The 16245-nt window shown below is 41.7% G+C and overlaps 1 protein-coding gene across 1 annotated transcript in view; it reads left to right on the top strand.

The window, feature by feature from the left end:
• The first annotated feature begins 2995 nt into the window (after positions 1-2995).
• sema3bl (sema domain, immunoglobulin domain (Ig), short basic domain, secreted, (semaphorin) 3bl) overlaps positions 2996-16245 on the top strand; it is a 67439-nt gene continuing 54189 nt past the window's right edge. Inside the window, exon 1 of the mRNA XM_079557764.1 lies at positions 2996-3137. Within this exon, the coding sequence (XP_079413890.1) occupies positions 3035-3137 (103 nt within the window). The 5' untranslated portion in view covers positions 2996-3034. The remainder of the gene's footprint in view (positions 3138-16245) is intronic.

Genomic DNA, 16245 nt, shown 5'->3' with positions numbered 1-16245 from the left:
TCGCACACAAAAACACCATTGGGGCAACTTCAATCACACCAGAGAGGACTGGGATGGAAAAAGACCCAGACAACTGTGCTTCAAATGTTATTGCCAATTATGTTCAAGTCCAAAATACTATAAGATGTGGCCATTTTGCGTTTCCACTCCCCTGCATTTTGAGTTGTCAAGAGCCTCCTTAGAGAGAAGACTTTTTACAGTTTTTGTGATTGTGATTTCACTCTCATAAAGATTTAGCAAAAAGGTATGACAAAAAACAATCAATCCAAAATTCCAACAGACAACATGGTGCTGAAATAGCCATTCACCATCATACTCTGTTGTTGCCGTTTCAAATCCACAGAAACCTGAGACTTGAAAGGCAAAGAGGACGAGAACAGCTTTACTTCATCAGTAAATGTTTCCCAAAATACAACGCAATGACTCCAAAATAAAGAGGTTAGTTGTGTCAACATGAGGAACGGGTTTTGTCGTTTGGAAACAATAGATGTTACAATTATGTTGTGGAGTCTATGGAACGTTGTCATATTGTTTTATTTTTCAGGGATCATTTTACTAACTCAAAACAAGTCACTGCCATATTGTCCACAAACTTTTGGCATGCACTGTATTTAATAAGTGATGCAATGACTTTTAACTGTGCCCATTCAACAATAGCTCTAGTTGCTGTATTACATTTGTCCAAATTTGGCAAAGGTATTTAAACATTGTTAAAGGGATATTTCACGATTTTTGACATAGGGCCTCATTTCCTAGTTATTCAGAGTGTTGATGATTTCTTGAGATTTTTTTTTGTTTCTTATATTTGAAGAGTTTAGAGGTGCTAGCGCATGTCTATGGTAACTAGCCTGCTTTAACAACCTCTTCAAAATCATCAGGTAGTCCTCCAAAATATCCTCTAAAAAATATCCTTTAATGCAGGCTACAGTTACCATAGACATGCATAGCCTAGCACTAGCCGAGCACCGCTAAACTTCAAATATAAGGACTGCATGAATTTAAAATATATATATATATATATATATATACACTATCTCCAAAAATCAACAACACTCTGGATAACTAGGAAATGAGGCCCTATGTCAAAAATCCTGAAATATCCCTTTAAAATGTAGCCTGAAACTACAAAGCATTTTGGACACAGTGCAGGTTTAATGTAGTGCCAAAAGTTTTAGATACAGTATTTCACCTGGAACCTGAAGATGTTGAGATGTAAAATTGTTTTGGTTTCGATATAATTAGTGAATATAATCTCAAATACAAAATCAAACATGCCGTGAGATGCACCACCCCTCAATGAACACATCAAACCGCAAACTCTTTGTCCTGTCTCTGATCCACGGGACAAAAGTTGACACGGGACCCTCTTCCATGGCATCAACAACAAAGCGCCGAGACGAGCTGTCAACTCCAGCTCCCAGCATGCCGTGGCGTGTACCTCTCCAACCCCCATCACCCTTGCGTACACTGAGCCGATGGGAGCAAACAAGTGCCACTCAAAGACCCCGGGGTTGCTCTAAGTCCAACATCCTCAATAGCCCCCTCTGTGGCCCAGGCTGGCCCTGTCCTGTGTGAATAGATGCAGAAAGAGAGGAGCTGCTCCAAATACACCCAACATCTTCATTAAACTCCAGCTCACGTCCCGGAGGAGCTGGAGAGGAGCTGGAGAGGAGGAGGAGAAAAGGAGAAGGTCAAGTAAACAGACATGTGAGAGAGAGGAGGATGGGGACACACGGATGCCATGGAAAGCTCTTACACAGGTGTTTATTGTGAACTGAAGAGATGCTGTTGGTGGAGTTTATTGCTTCATGGAGGTCCTATGCAAAACAGAAAAAAAAAACTTTTGCCACATTTAATAGGTTTATAACGTTTGTCATGCAGTTAAAGGAAAAGGCCACTGTTTTTCCGAGACATACCTGAGCTTAAGTCTTTACGCGTGCGCCCAGTCAAGCATAAAGACCAAAGATGCTGTTAGCATTTAGCCTCTCCTCCTCTCCTCTATGGGGTGAAGTTAGAAGCAACCAAGCTCTTCCACGTTTTCCCTATTCAAATACGAGGTAACATGAGTAGTTACACAATCCACAAAACGGGCAGTAATATTTTTACTCCTATAGAATTGTCTGCACTGACGTCAAAGTGCCCCAAAGGTTTTATTACGCCGTACAATATAGTTCCCCTTTTTATCTGCTTAGAAAATCAACATGCTTAATTTTGTGTGACTTGGATCATGTAGCTACTCACGTAACCGTATTTAAATAGGGAAAACGTGGAAGAGCTTGGTCGCTTCAAACTTCACCCCTGTTTAAGTCCATAGAGGAGAGGAGGAGAGGCTAAACAATATGTTCGGTGTTTTTGCGTGACTGAGGGAACGCACAAAGACCAGACAGTTACGCATCAACTCGTCTAAGCTCAGGTATGAACATATCTCAGTAGTTATACAAAACCGGTGGCTTATTCCTTTAAAACAAACATTGATATAAGTAACTTGAAGTCCAACCAATTCTTAAGAAACAAAACAAAACCTTCCTATATAAGTACTTCTTACAAAAAAACTAAAAAGAGATGCTATGTTGGTTATTTGAGAAACCTTTTTATTGGAATCTTGTTGAAATTGATGGCCACTCTTTTGTGAAATGGATGAACCCTGTTTGAACGTGCGTACCAGCCGAGCAGATTTGTTGAAGAAAGGAGATGCCTCAATGCTCCTTGCGCGTCTTTCGGTTAATAAACTGGCTGCCCTCTCCTGTCTCTCTCCCCCTCTCTCACTCCCTCTCCCTCTGTCTTTCTCTCTCTCCAGTGCAGAGGCGTGGTGCGCGCCTCTGCCTCTCATTCCGGCACTGAAACTCGTGTTGGAAGCTGCCGCTGCGCGCGGAGAGACTCGGGAGCCAGAGTCGATCCCCGGAACGAGACGCACTTTTTACGCACGCGGGAAGAGAGACAGTCCGGACATGTTGTGAACTTTATATCTGGCCACACGCGCTGGTATATTCACTTTTGAAATAAAAACCTAACGAACATTATCACTGCCGCAAAAATGAAGGGATTTACGCACTTATTTCTCCTGACTGTGCTGTTGTTCATCCACGACGTTTCATCCTCCAAGACCAACGTGCCGCGACTGAGACTTTTATACAAAGGTATTTACATGAGGCCGCTTTTTATCATTAAAATGATCACGTTTTTAAAATTATGTTCTTAAGCATTTTCTGATTAGGCTTCTGTTGCGTTTGACAATTTGTTCTTGGCGCTAAAATCACAAGAAATAAGTTAAATGGTGTCTTCTTAAAATAAAGCATGCCTTTTATAGTTGAACTCTACTGCATTGTGTGTGAAGGCCTTGGTGATATCAGACTCCACTTGACTGCATTGACCTTGATCTTTATCGTTCTTCCCTAACCTAGATTAACAGTGTACATGGTAAATAAGTTCATTTCTACATTGAAACCACAGTTTGAATGCAAGTGGTGAGACTTGCTCGGGAGACATATCCATCTTTTGCACCTCTTGCTGGTGGTCTAAACATGGGAGCGACATGGCTACTGTTTGTTTGCGGCCTGTTTGTGTTGTGTTTTCGATAAAGTTATTGTGAATGTTTCCAGGAGGAGACAGTGCAGTATAAAGCAAGCAGGGTGTCCAGCCAGAGGAGCTTTTGGCCTTGGTTTATCTCTATGTGGTTTGGGATGTACTGCTGTGTGATATTAAACTTTATGAGACACGGCAACTGCACCGAACACCTCCAGCAACTAGTAAAGGCTTTATAAGGATTTCCCATAATTATCACAAAGTAGTTGTCACATACTTACTTAGCTTAGAGTAGGTGAAAGGCTTCGCAATTTCACGCTCATTTTATGTTTGCAGTTCAAGTTTTTCCTTCTTGGTCTTATTTTTGTGCTGTTCTTTCTTTTATGATTTATATGCTTTTACTCAACGCCCTTCCTGACACCACTGTTGGAGAAAAAGATACGCGCACACATATCTTCTTCTCATGTTTTAGAAGTGATCGATATTCTTTAATGGGATTATAAAGTTGCAAGCAATACAACCAACTATAGACACAGAAAATGCTGCCTTTAGTCAAGATCTCCATGGCGACGAGCTGGAGAGGTCCCGCTCTCAGTAAAGTTACAGTTGAGTCTGAAGGACACATTTTTTATTCAGATATTTTTCAAATAATGAAATACATTGTGTAAAATGTTACACACTGTGGCTTTAAATTGGTCATCTCCTTTCCCTTATGTGCCACCTTTACATGTCTGCAGCTCCCTGTGGTCTGGTTATAATCCAGTGAATGACCCATTAGGCGTGCGCTGGTGCTAACGTGACTCAGAGCTGGGCCTTTATTTACCATCATAGATAGATATCAACAGGATTTCCCTCAGTTCAGTTCAGTTTTTCATGAAAAAAGTCCCAGCTGTGTGAGGCCTTCCTGTGGCACTAACCGGACGCACCGCTCCGAGGGACAGATCGGAGCTGATAAAGAAAATAAAGAGGGGCTTTTAAAATCACAGACTCGAGTTCAGACACTTGGAGATAGGATCTGTGCGAGTTCAATACGTGGTAATCCTATGCCATTCTTTACACACAGCCTTGACTATGTGGTTTGTGGGTTGATATGAAATATTTTCACGTTGCATTTTGTATTTTTAGAGACATGAGCATATTACTCGATGTGCTATTGTTGAAGCAAAAAATCAAATCTTGAGCCATATCTTGGTCAGGGATAGTCGAGTAGGAGTGCATGATACAGGTCCATAGTGTATATAGGTCCTCCATGTTTGTAAGAGTAGCACATATTTGGATTTGATTACAATCCCATACTATTACTGAAGTCATAGATTCCTGTGCTCCTTTACTCCTCCGTCTGGAAGCAGAGCTGCTCATTAGCTGCAGATTGCTGTAAATTCACCGAACATATGCCCTCTCACTGGAGATCTGACCTGTTAAATTTCCCTGACCTTTCCTCCACACCTCGATCTGCACAGCCTCACGGCTCCACATCTGGTCCCCTCCGCACAAATGAGCTTAACTGTGGTCGGCATCTTGTTCCACCGAAAGTCTCAAATCTGCTGCATCTAGTATCAACAATCATTCTTGCATAGTTCCCAAGCTGATCTACCGGCCTATTTTTTAATTATGTGCACGTGTCATATTGTAAAGATTTTTGGTTAACTGCCAATGTCTCTGAAATAAATTTGGCATTTACAGTAGTTGCCGTTTTAGCTTGGAATGGATGCTTATTTGTATAGCACTTTTCGACACAAGTCAAAGCGTTTCTGGCCATTTCATGTTTAAGTTCTCTTATTGTTGTTACCATTACACTCTCTTGTAAAAAGGTGCTTTATTATGTTCCCATATTCTGCTGTTCTTCTTCCATTCTTCTTTTTTCCCTTCACCTCAAATCCCAAAAATCCTAAGCTTAAATGGCAGTGTTGTTATTCATTATGCCATGGAATTTAAGATTTTGGAAGTATTGACTGCACTGAAATGCTAAAGGCTACATTGTTGATGAGTAATGCTTGCATTGGATCTCTGCGCACAAATAGAGACATGCCTGTAAGCAACACCTGAATAATACATCTGTCATAACTTGTAGCCACTTTAGTAATACATTGAAAATGGCTGCAGTTGTTGCACTATATGCCCTGTATGAAGCCACAGTGCCCATTCGACCCTCATTAGAAAACCAGCCACTTCCTCACATCCTGTTTAGTTAACCTTAAATCCGAACAGTTTGAACCATATTTTCCTCTTAGAGTATTTTTCTCATGCTCAACCCGTTTTCACTATGCAAAAAGAGCAAAATGAATGCTACACACACATTGATATTACTGATAATTAAAAAATCTACACAAATAAAGCATGCCACACCTCTAGCAATAGGGTATTGTTCAATTCATTGTTTGTTTTTTCTTTGACGTCAAGGTCTTGATAAACTTTGCACACCTATAGTAGGCGCCAGGTGCGTTAGAGAGGAGGATTCTTAACTTGATGAATAAAGAAAAGCTACTGCGAGCTCTGAAAGTGGTGGTTGTTTATGCAGCACTTAAAAAGTTGCTCTATATAGACAATAGAAATCCCTATGACCGAGAGGCTGAGAATCAAAAATCTGCACTCATAAGTTTGTGCCACCACCGTGCAAGACAAACCTGAACTCACCGGTTTGAGTTTGTTCATGTGATTACTCTGTGGTTGCAAAGCCCATTGGAGGAAAAAAAAAAAAAGTCCATGTCCATCAGAAGAAGTTTATTTTAAAAGCTTCTTTTTTCACTACGACTGTCTGCAACAGCGACCGCATCACTGCCAACGCTGCACTGATCCGTCTGTCAATCTCTCACTTTAGATTATTTTCCCCATATTGATCAATCTCGATTTTCAATTGGATCATTTATTGTGTTTTAAGGAAAGAAATGAACAACGAATGTGGCCTTTCCTGGACTTACAAGTAAACAGATGCTGCGGCCAAACTGGAACCTGCAGCTAACTTATCAGAAAAAACAAGCTCCACTCTTTTAGCCTCACAGTACAACATTCCCTCACCTGCCCAGTGCCCACGCAACACAAACACATCTGCAAAGGAGACGCCAAAAAGTTACATGTCTGAAGAATGTCAGAAGCCAGAATTGGCGCATGGCTTGGCTTCAGAGCCTCTCAAAGCCACAACTTACAGAGTGAAGTGCAAACAACTTACTCTATACATAAAGAAATACTCGTCGTAAACAGCGCATTTATAAGTATAAAAGAAGATCAAACTTACAATTCACTGGATAAAGTCCAGCTAATCTACGGCCACATGGTCCAAATAGCAATGGGTAGTTTTCCCCTTCGAAGGTAAGCTTTGCATCCGTAGCTGATTTTACACTTAAAATCACCAGGTCCTCTCCTCACGCTGCCGCATGTATCATCCGTGCTTCCTGTTTGTTTGGCCAATTCTCCTCGATTAAAACACACCAAGCGATTATCGTGATTGACCTTTATTAAAATTCGATTAATTGCCCAGCCCTACTCACTCCTGAACAAGACCTCTGGAGAGGCCGCTGTAAGCAATCCATCTTTTTCGAGTGTTCCACGACCGTGATGAAAAGTGTACTGCTCCTCCTGAATCCGAGGTTTTGATTAGTGGTCGGATTCTCCTCTCCAGCACCCTGGACTGGACCTTTCCCGGTGAGGCTGAGGAGTGTGATCCCCCTGCAGTTGGAACACACCCTTCAGTCTCCTTTCTTAAACAGCTTTGTTGCAGAGATCCAGAACAGTCAACATCCAGAGACTTCAATTATACTCAAGCCCGGATCTCATCCAACCCCGGGCGCTGTCCAACCATTTCGATGACTTCAGCTTAGGTGATGGATGAGTCCCCTCCCGTGTCCTTAGTTGGGGGAAGAGCATCCAAGTATTCCTTCCACCGTCCGACAATAAGCTCAGTGGAAGTCAGCAGCAGCTCCCCGCCCGCACTTTAAACAGTCTTGGCAACTGCACTAACGCTTTATTATCATGATTTCGGGACACAGTCATCCCCATATGATTTGTTAGTTGACCTTAAATCTAAAGTTAAACTGTCCAGCCAATCGCCTAAACCAAACCATTTCCCCTTAAATCATCCCCATCTTTCTCACCTCTCTAAGTGTCCCGGCTCTTCTTGCCTCTCACCTCCAGTGTTTCCCCCGTTCTCCCCGACCTCATCTGGGTTCTCTTAATAACTTGCAGCGGCCCGCGGGGTGTTTCTGTTCCCGGGAGGATGTGGAGGTAATTTCGCCACAGGAAAAGCTGTCATTATCTCATTTCAATCAATTAGTTTCAGCAGGAACTCGGCCATTTTTGCAACTGCTAAACCTTTAACATACGTGCATCGCGCTCACTGCACTTATAAAGTCGGGATATATGGTGATTTATGGACCTTTAGTATTGTGTAATGCTGCGTTTATTTAGTTAAGGAGATTAAAAAGCGGTTACGGTGTTTTGCTTGTGTTTCTTGGTAATGAGTCTTTTAAATATACAAGATGGACCAATTTCCTTCTTTACTTTGGATATTACGCAATGATATTTAGTTTTAAAAGTGGTGTGATTTCTAATAAGATAAGTTACCATTCCCAGTAAGAACCCGTTTGAGAAACTTCAATAAGCTTCTGCAATGTCAAAAGATTCATTGTTGCGTTTATTTTTCACCATGATCTCGTATTGATGATGGAAGATCCCAAAGATTCTCAATGGGGGTTACGATCTGGACTCTGTGGTTGATAATCCATGTGTGAAAATGCCATTTCTCACTCCTTGATCCACTCTTTCACACCAATTGAGTCTGATGAATCCTGGCATTGTCATCTGAATCAGGGAAGAAGAAATCCATGGAATAACCTGGTCATACAGGATGTGCAGGTGGTCAGCTGATCTCATTCTTTAGGCACACACGGTGAACTTAGACCTGACCAACTTAACGACAGAAAATCCAGATCACAGTTAGTTAAAACCAAGTGGTGACTTTTGTTTTGGTGAGTGTACTTTTAGCCTCTTAACCCCGCTTGAACCAAGTGCATTTTTGTTCCAGTTCGGCATTGCCCAAATCTAAATGCTTCTCAACTGCAGAGCAACAGTGTGATGCCTCATATGAAAGCAAAGACCTACAAAAGTGATCGTGACTTTGTTGTCACATTGTCGCCGCGTTTTTGCCACATTTTTGAAGCGTTTTTGTTACTTTTTCATTGCTCTTTTTCGGTTGCTTTTTGTTGTGTTTTTGTGTCCCGTTTTTGTTGTTTTATTTGTTGCTTTTTCATTGCTTTTTTTTTATCATGTTTTTGTCTCATGTTTGCTGTGTTTTCATCCTCATTTTCATAGCTATTTTGATGTTTGTTTGTTTTGTTTTTTTGGGGTGAAGCCAAGAAAATGGGCTTGGTTCAGGTTAAGACCTTAAAGAGACATGATTGTATGGCTTGTTTTTCCCTCATTATTTGATTAATCAAGCTTTTTTTTGGGTAACTTTTTGTTTCTTTTTCTTTTGTACAATTCAGGCTGTGATTGTTTCAATGTTAATTTTCTGTACTTGTAATACTTGTTTTTGTGATCCATTGTGAAGCACTTTGTAATTTTATCTGTGAGAGGTACTATAAATAATTTCTTCTTCTTCTCCTTCTTCTTCTTTTTCTTCTTCTTCTTCTTCTTGTTCTTTTCTTCTCCTCCTCCTCCTCCTCCTCCTGGAGAAAGAAGAAAAAGAAGAAGCAGAAGATCCTCCTCCTTCTTCTTCTACTTCTTCTTTTTCTTCTTCTCCTCCGCTACCTTCTTCTTCTTCTTCTTCTTCTTCTTCTTCTTCTTCTTCTTCTTCTTCTTCTTCTTCTTCTTCTTCTTCTTCTTCTTCTTCTTCTTCTTCTTCTTCTTCTTCTTCTTCATGTCATGATAGAGAATATCTACAGAGTTATCGCCACATCTCAAATGATATGTTTCTATTTGTTGTATTGTTATATGGTATTGTTGCCGCAGTCCGGTCCACTCATGATGCGTCCCCAGCCTCAGCTCCAGGTGTTCTCCATTAACTCCTCATTAGGCCCATAGCAACAGTCTCCAGGCTCCCACTGAATCAAGTCTCTATCATCACGATCTGCTTACAGTGTGTCTGCGTTACACACAAGCGGTCATTATAATGTATTCAAATGTTCTGCTTCTCTATTGTGTCTTTAAGAATCGTGCGGTATTGCACTTGTACATCGACATCTTCCCTCTCCGCATCTCCTCTTTATCTAAATCTCTACACTTTCCCCACTGGGTCCAACTTTTAGCCTTTCCCTTGCCTTTCTATTGCCTCCTATTGTATCCTCTCCCCTCCCTTCCTCTCTCTCTCCCGTCACCCTCTTTTGTACGACGGCTAAAGGAGCGCACTCCACCGCACAAAGGCACTCCGGGCGTCCCATTTCCAACCAGACTGTATTATTCAAATGCCATGTTTGTTTTCACTTTCATGTGGTGAATTAATCAGTTTGTTTTCTCACTCGGAGGGTCCCAGCTGCTGCTGCAGTTCACCGGGTGCTCACAGTTCTGAGGCGGAGCAACGTAATCTGTCAACGGGACGTCCCAAAGCTCAAGAAATTTAACCTTTTATCTTTATGCTTTCTCTGGTATTTAGGGCTGGGCAATGCGGGGCTAGTGCGATTAGATTGTGATTTAGATTCGGTGTGGTTCAGATATCAGTAGGGCTGGGCACCGTTAGACCAGGGCTGTCGAAGTCGTTCGGGTCGAGGGCCGAAATTCAGCCCCCACGGCGGGTCGCGGGCCGCATATATTGTGAAGGACTGTGGCCTCATAAATAACAACAGCTTACACTTATTGCATTTATCATCCTGTGTCACGTGTTTCTCAAAGTGCTACATAAAGTCATTATTCATTCACTCCACACTCTATTGTAGCCACAGCCGTGAGTCCTCCTAGGAACGCCCCCACCTCCTGGAGACGCCTCCGAGCTTTCGTCACCAGCCGAGGAACCAACCACTGCTCCTCAGCAGAACCCCCTCCCCACTGATGCCACAGACAGCGTGTGGAGGGGGCGTGTCAGAAAGGGTCAGAGGTTCTTAAAGAGACAGAGGCCTATTTCAAGACATTCGCTACAGCCATTTTGAGAGAGCAATTTTATACAAGGCAGTTATTCTAATTTACTGCATTTACAGACCAACAGAAGGTTTCGTCATCATTGTAGTGTGCTATAGACTGGTGCTATGTGATTGAAAAAAGCATAATACCCCCTCTTTAAGTCATCTCAAGCAGCCCATGGGCCTTGACTTTGACACATAGTCCTTAGACAATACCAAACTGTTATCGAAAAAGAGGTACCGAAAAGAAATATACATTTTCATATTCAAGTTTTGATGCTGTTGGTCATCAAAATGTAATACAAAATAAGTGGAACAGACATTGGAAAACAAATTTGGGGGGAAAGGGAGAAATTGGGGGTACATTTTGGAGAAAATGTGGGAAAAAAAGAATTGGAAAAATAATTGGAGAAAAAAAAGGGGGAAATTGGGGGCAAAATTGGGGGGAAAAAGAGAGGAAAAAAAGGGGAGGGGAATTGAACATTTTGGTAAAATAAACAGAAAAAAAAATAAAGTGAAAAAATTGAAGAAAATATTGGAATAAAATGGAAAAATTGGGGAAAATTCGAACTATTTGGGAAAATAGAAAATAAAAGTAGAACATTTGGGAAAAAAGTGGATATGTTGGGCGGCACGGTAGCGCAGCGGTTAGTGCTCTGGCTTCACAGCTAGAAGGTCCGGGTTCGATTCCCACCTGGACGGGCCTTTCTGTGTGGAGTTTGCATGTTCTCCCCGTGTCTGCGTAGGTTTCCTCCGGGCACTCCGGTTTCCCCTACCACTAAAAACATGCACAATAGGCCAGGATGAATGATGTGTGTGAGTGAATGTATGGTGGTGGTCAGAGGGTCCGTTGGCGCAGACGTGTGTAGTCGCGAAAGCGCTTCTGACAGTCTCCCCCAGGGGAAACTGAAGCTACAAACGTAGTTTACCACCAGTGGAGTGAATGTACAATTGTCTCATGTAAAGCGCTTTGTGACTACATGTCTGTGAAAGGCGCTATATAAATAAAGATCTTCTTCTTCTTCTTCTTCTTCTAAAAATAGGGGGGAAATAAGAAAATCTTTATTTTTATTTATTTTATTTTTTTGCATTGTTTATTTCAGCCTACTCCTTTTAGGGCATGAGTGTGTCTTTTATGCTCTAATAACTGGTCTAAACTAAACTAAACTAAACTAAACTAAACTAAACTAAAAGAAATGTTTTGGTTGTTTCACCTCGAACAAATGATGCAAATGCAAAAGAAACTAAATGGAAGGAAAAGGAATAAATGAACATTATTAATCAGTTTTCTGGTTCTATATGACAAATAATTCAGTATTTGTATCGAAAAAAGTATCGATAAAGTACCTCACATCTCGCACAATACTGAGAAGACTGAAATATGAACTGCTGAGCTACGTTTGTATCTAAACTACAGCGTTACCAGGTTTCAAACTTGATAAAATCTTATGGAGACAGAAAATGAATGACAATTTTGTGATTTCACGAATTGCGTCGATCAAAAACAGCGATTCTGAATCGAGAAATCGTGGCCAAAAACACGACGACGGGTGGAGCTGGGATCAAACTACCGACCTCCCAGTTACAAAACGACCACTTTCTGATTTAATTGATCCTCAACAAGTGTAACTTATACCACCAGTGATTCATTTCCATCTCCTCCCTCTGAACTTCTCGCAATCATGGCGATCGTTATAATTTTTTCCACCGAAGCCGTAAGCGCTCCCAGATTTTTGGCCTGCCTGGAATCCCATCACTTTTGGAAATCCACGACGTTACTGTAAAAAGAGGAAACCAACAGGAGAAAAGTAAAGGTTTACGTGCGGGCCAGTTGGCATATCCTGCGCTCTTGTTCACTGTGAGCTACAAGCAGGAGTATTGAAAAGACGTGTGCGAGATTTTACTGTTTTAGTAATGGTTGACATATGTTTCAATTTCTGTGTTTGGAGAAGGTGCATTGCCTGTGAACTGTGTCCCGGAGTCCTGATGCCCAGAGCTTTAGAGTTTATGAGACATGTCCAGAGGTTTACAACAAGAAATGAGTGTTCAAAGGCTGAAGCACAATCGGAGGTATTGTTGAGTCAATGTTAAGGGTTGATGGATTTTTCAGATGAATAAACGAGGGAAATAATAATTTTAAGGCTTTAAAAATATGACATTTATTTATGATGGATATGGTGCGTGTAATGTTGCGTATTTCTAAGTCAAATCAGATTTAATGACAAATGGAACAGGTGGTTGTGTGCCGTAGCTTAAATAAAAAAGGTGCTGGATTTAGACGTCTCCAAATTTGTGTCTTTGAAGTAATTAATTTATCTTCAGAGCTCCCGACAAAATAAAGTCCTTGACATTATTTTTGTTACTATCAGCTGCAGACATCTGTGTGATTCAAATCTTTGGTCCAGTGTCAGCGTGTCCTCTTATGTGTCCGCCAGATAAGAGCAGCTCAGAGGAGACAGGCCGGATTAGCGAGGAGACCAGAGAGCGGGTGTGAGAGATGGAAGTGTTTGAGATAAACCCGCGACCAGATCAGAGCAGAGGCAGATGGACATGTGGTGATAAGTGCAGATGTGTCCTGGACGTGTGATAACAGGAATGACAGGTGTGTGCTACAGAGACGTCACGCAGAAGGAGCTCCCAGATAAGCACCGACGAGACTGCAAGAGCCTCTGATGGAGAAAACTATTCACCATTCGAGCCAAAGGGCTTATTGATTGACCATTGAAGGAGTTCTGGCGGTATATCAGGCGACACAGTGACTGAATGGTTAGCACTCTGGGCCCCTTGTTCGGCCTACTTGCTTGGAGTTCACATGTCATGTAAAGTAGCAAACTAGTATTGCTCTATATACATACAATCTACTAGTACCATGTTGGGATGCACCGATCCAGATATCGGAGCCGATACTGGAAAGAAAATACGATATGGGGTATCGGCTACAAATATCCGATACTGAAGTGATATCTGTTTTGGCTCTCAACGTTTTAAAAACACAATAGGTTATATGTACGCGAGTGTCTTCAGAGTGGATCCTATGTTGGCGTGTGCGTATCCTGTCTCCGTTATTTCCCTATGAGATCTTGTCTAAAAAAGGAAATAGCTCAAGATTCCATGGCAGACAGTGAGTTACTGATGTCGCTAGCATCATGTTATAAACATCACGTCAGGAGCAAAGAATTCACCGGAGGAAACGTCCGTGCTCATCACGGTAAGTGTTTTTGTCATGAAGCTTCTGCGCAAATTCACCCTGGAAGACCTACCAGCTGCATCCATTCATTACCTCATCACCGGCAGCTCACTCCAATCATCCAATCACGGACCCCGCTCAAGCCGCACCTTCATGACAGCCAATCACAGCAGCTGCTCATCCCCTCACCAGCCGCTCATCGCACAGGATCCCCTTTGTAAGCTCCCTGGTCAATCACTCAGCCGTTTGCCTGGCTTCTCCTCGGCACTGCTCGTCATCGATTGGCCAACCCAGGTCTCTTACCACCACCAGGGTCCAGGCTCCGGGGAAGATCCTGCATTCATCGATGCCATGCATTCCATATCGTTCGTTCAAACTTCTTCCGCCGGGGTCTGAGCCCCAATAACGATTCATGTTCGGTAAGAAAGCACTCATACCGTCATTCTGTTTATGTGAGTCTTTTCAGGTTGAATTGACACTAACACTAATTAAAAATGAAAATAGCTACAATGTTTTGAACTGAGTCTGTTCAAAACATAACCGGCCTGTCTTTAGTGTAAATACTTTTTAGACATTTAATTATTGTGTTGTTGTTTTTTGCTACTAGCCATTAGCTCTGAGATTAAAAATCCTAACGTTTCCTGTTGTCAAGAATCTACATCTAAAGTAACGTTTTTACACGAGTCACTTCGGATCAGTATCTCACTGTCAGTGATGTTTCCTTGAACCAATTATTTATTTACACAAGACGTCTTAGGGAAATAACGGAGACAGGATAAGGAAGCGCCGACTTAGAATCCACTTGGAAGTCACGTGTCATTTGCGTGCATGGACCCTATATGGACATGCTGTCCCTCATTTTGAAGCACATAACTACTCTTTCTCTGCAAACAAACATATTGTTTATCACCACGCAAAATGCTGCAGCTAGCAACAGTATGCTATTGCTAGCGACAGCTTGCTAATGTAAGCGTCAACTAATCAAAGCTGGGACAGGAATTTTAATTTGATCACTTAAATCGATTAAATAGCCACTACTGCAGTGGCCGGGCAGTTAGAGAATAACTAATCTAACACGTTGTAGTGATCAGACAATTATTATTATTATTATGTGAGCTGTTTAATTTCATGTAGAAAAGTCCAGTGATCCTTGTGTAATGTTTTTCCATTAGTTGATTAATCGATGTACAGGAATGCGCCTATGTAGCATGTCGTTAACAAGAAAACAATAAGACCTGGCACTGGAAAAAAGAGGACCATTCACAACAGCCACTTGTAAGAAAGTCTCTTCGTATTGGTTAATATCGGATATCGGCAGATACTCAAACCCCCAGTATTGGTATCGGAAGTAAAAAAGCTGGATTCGGTGCATCTCTAGTACCAGCCATTAGCTCCACTAATAATCAGTCATGGAAAGTAGCTTGATTCATTTTTGTCATAGTTAAAATGACAATTATGTAAAAGTAGTTTTGTCAAATTCCGAAGCACATGGAAATTTAACACTTTGTTTGCCATTCTTTATTCTTTATTAATCCCCATATATTATTTCTAAGATAGTGTCACCTGTGCCTTTAGAAGACTCAATAAAATCCATTCAAATCACTTTTTTTTTTTTTTTTTTTACTGAAGCAGCAGCCCCAGCACATGTGATACCAGCGAAAAGACCCAATGTGGATTTAAACATGTGAACCTGGCAGCGAACGCAAGAGGCATGAATGGACTCTGAATGAGGAGGCAGTGAATGAATATCTGTGAACAGCAAACTAATGGTAAACCAGTGAAAGACCGGAGCAGGAATACCACAGAGGTCACGGCACCGCTGCGACACCAGATAAAGGGGTGAGGGGCGGTGGGGAGAAAGGAAGGGAACACGGGGTTTGAAAAGTGTAGGGAGAGATGAGAGAGTGACAGACAGGGCGGATGAAAGCGCAGGAGAGAGGGGTGAAGCTAACACTGGGGTCTTTGAGAAGCAGAGGTTTGGGAGGTTCATACAGAGACAATGCAGCTTTGAGCCTCTGTCGTGTGGATTAGGAAGAAGGGAGAGGGGACCAAAGGGAAGTGCACGGACCGGGACTATCTGCTATTGTCGAAACTTCTGGTCAAAGAGTTTGAGAAGATGTTTTCCATTCATTGCAAACAGTAATCATTAAACTTTCCCATATTAGGATTCGAGAATACACATATGGCTATTGGATCGTTATATTCTCTACTGAATAATGTCTGCGCTGTCAACTTCAATTTGCCGTTTGGTCTTAATTATACATAAAAACTGCACAAACTATGCACTGTATCTTCTATCTGTTTTAATGTTGTTGGCGAAGACATATTTGATATATTTGGCAAAGTACAGGCCGTTCAATCACGATGAGACATGTGCCAAAAATAACCTACACTTGACAATCCACAGCAGAGGATCCTCAGCTACACAGGAACATGTAGAGAAACTATTTGCCTAAACTTTGGACACATGAACACACCCAAAGAACAACACTG

Source organism: Gobius niger (genome assembly GCF_951799975.1).
Source record: "Gobius niger genome assembly, chromosome: 6".
In the NCBI taxonomy this organism is placed as follows: Eukaryota; Metazoa; Chordata; class Actinopteri; order Gobiiformes; family Gobiidae; genus Gobius; species Gobius niger.
The sequence above is the reverse complement of the archived record's forward strand: the minus strand, read 5'-3'. Positions and strand labels throughout refer to the sequence as shown.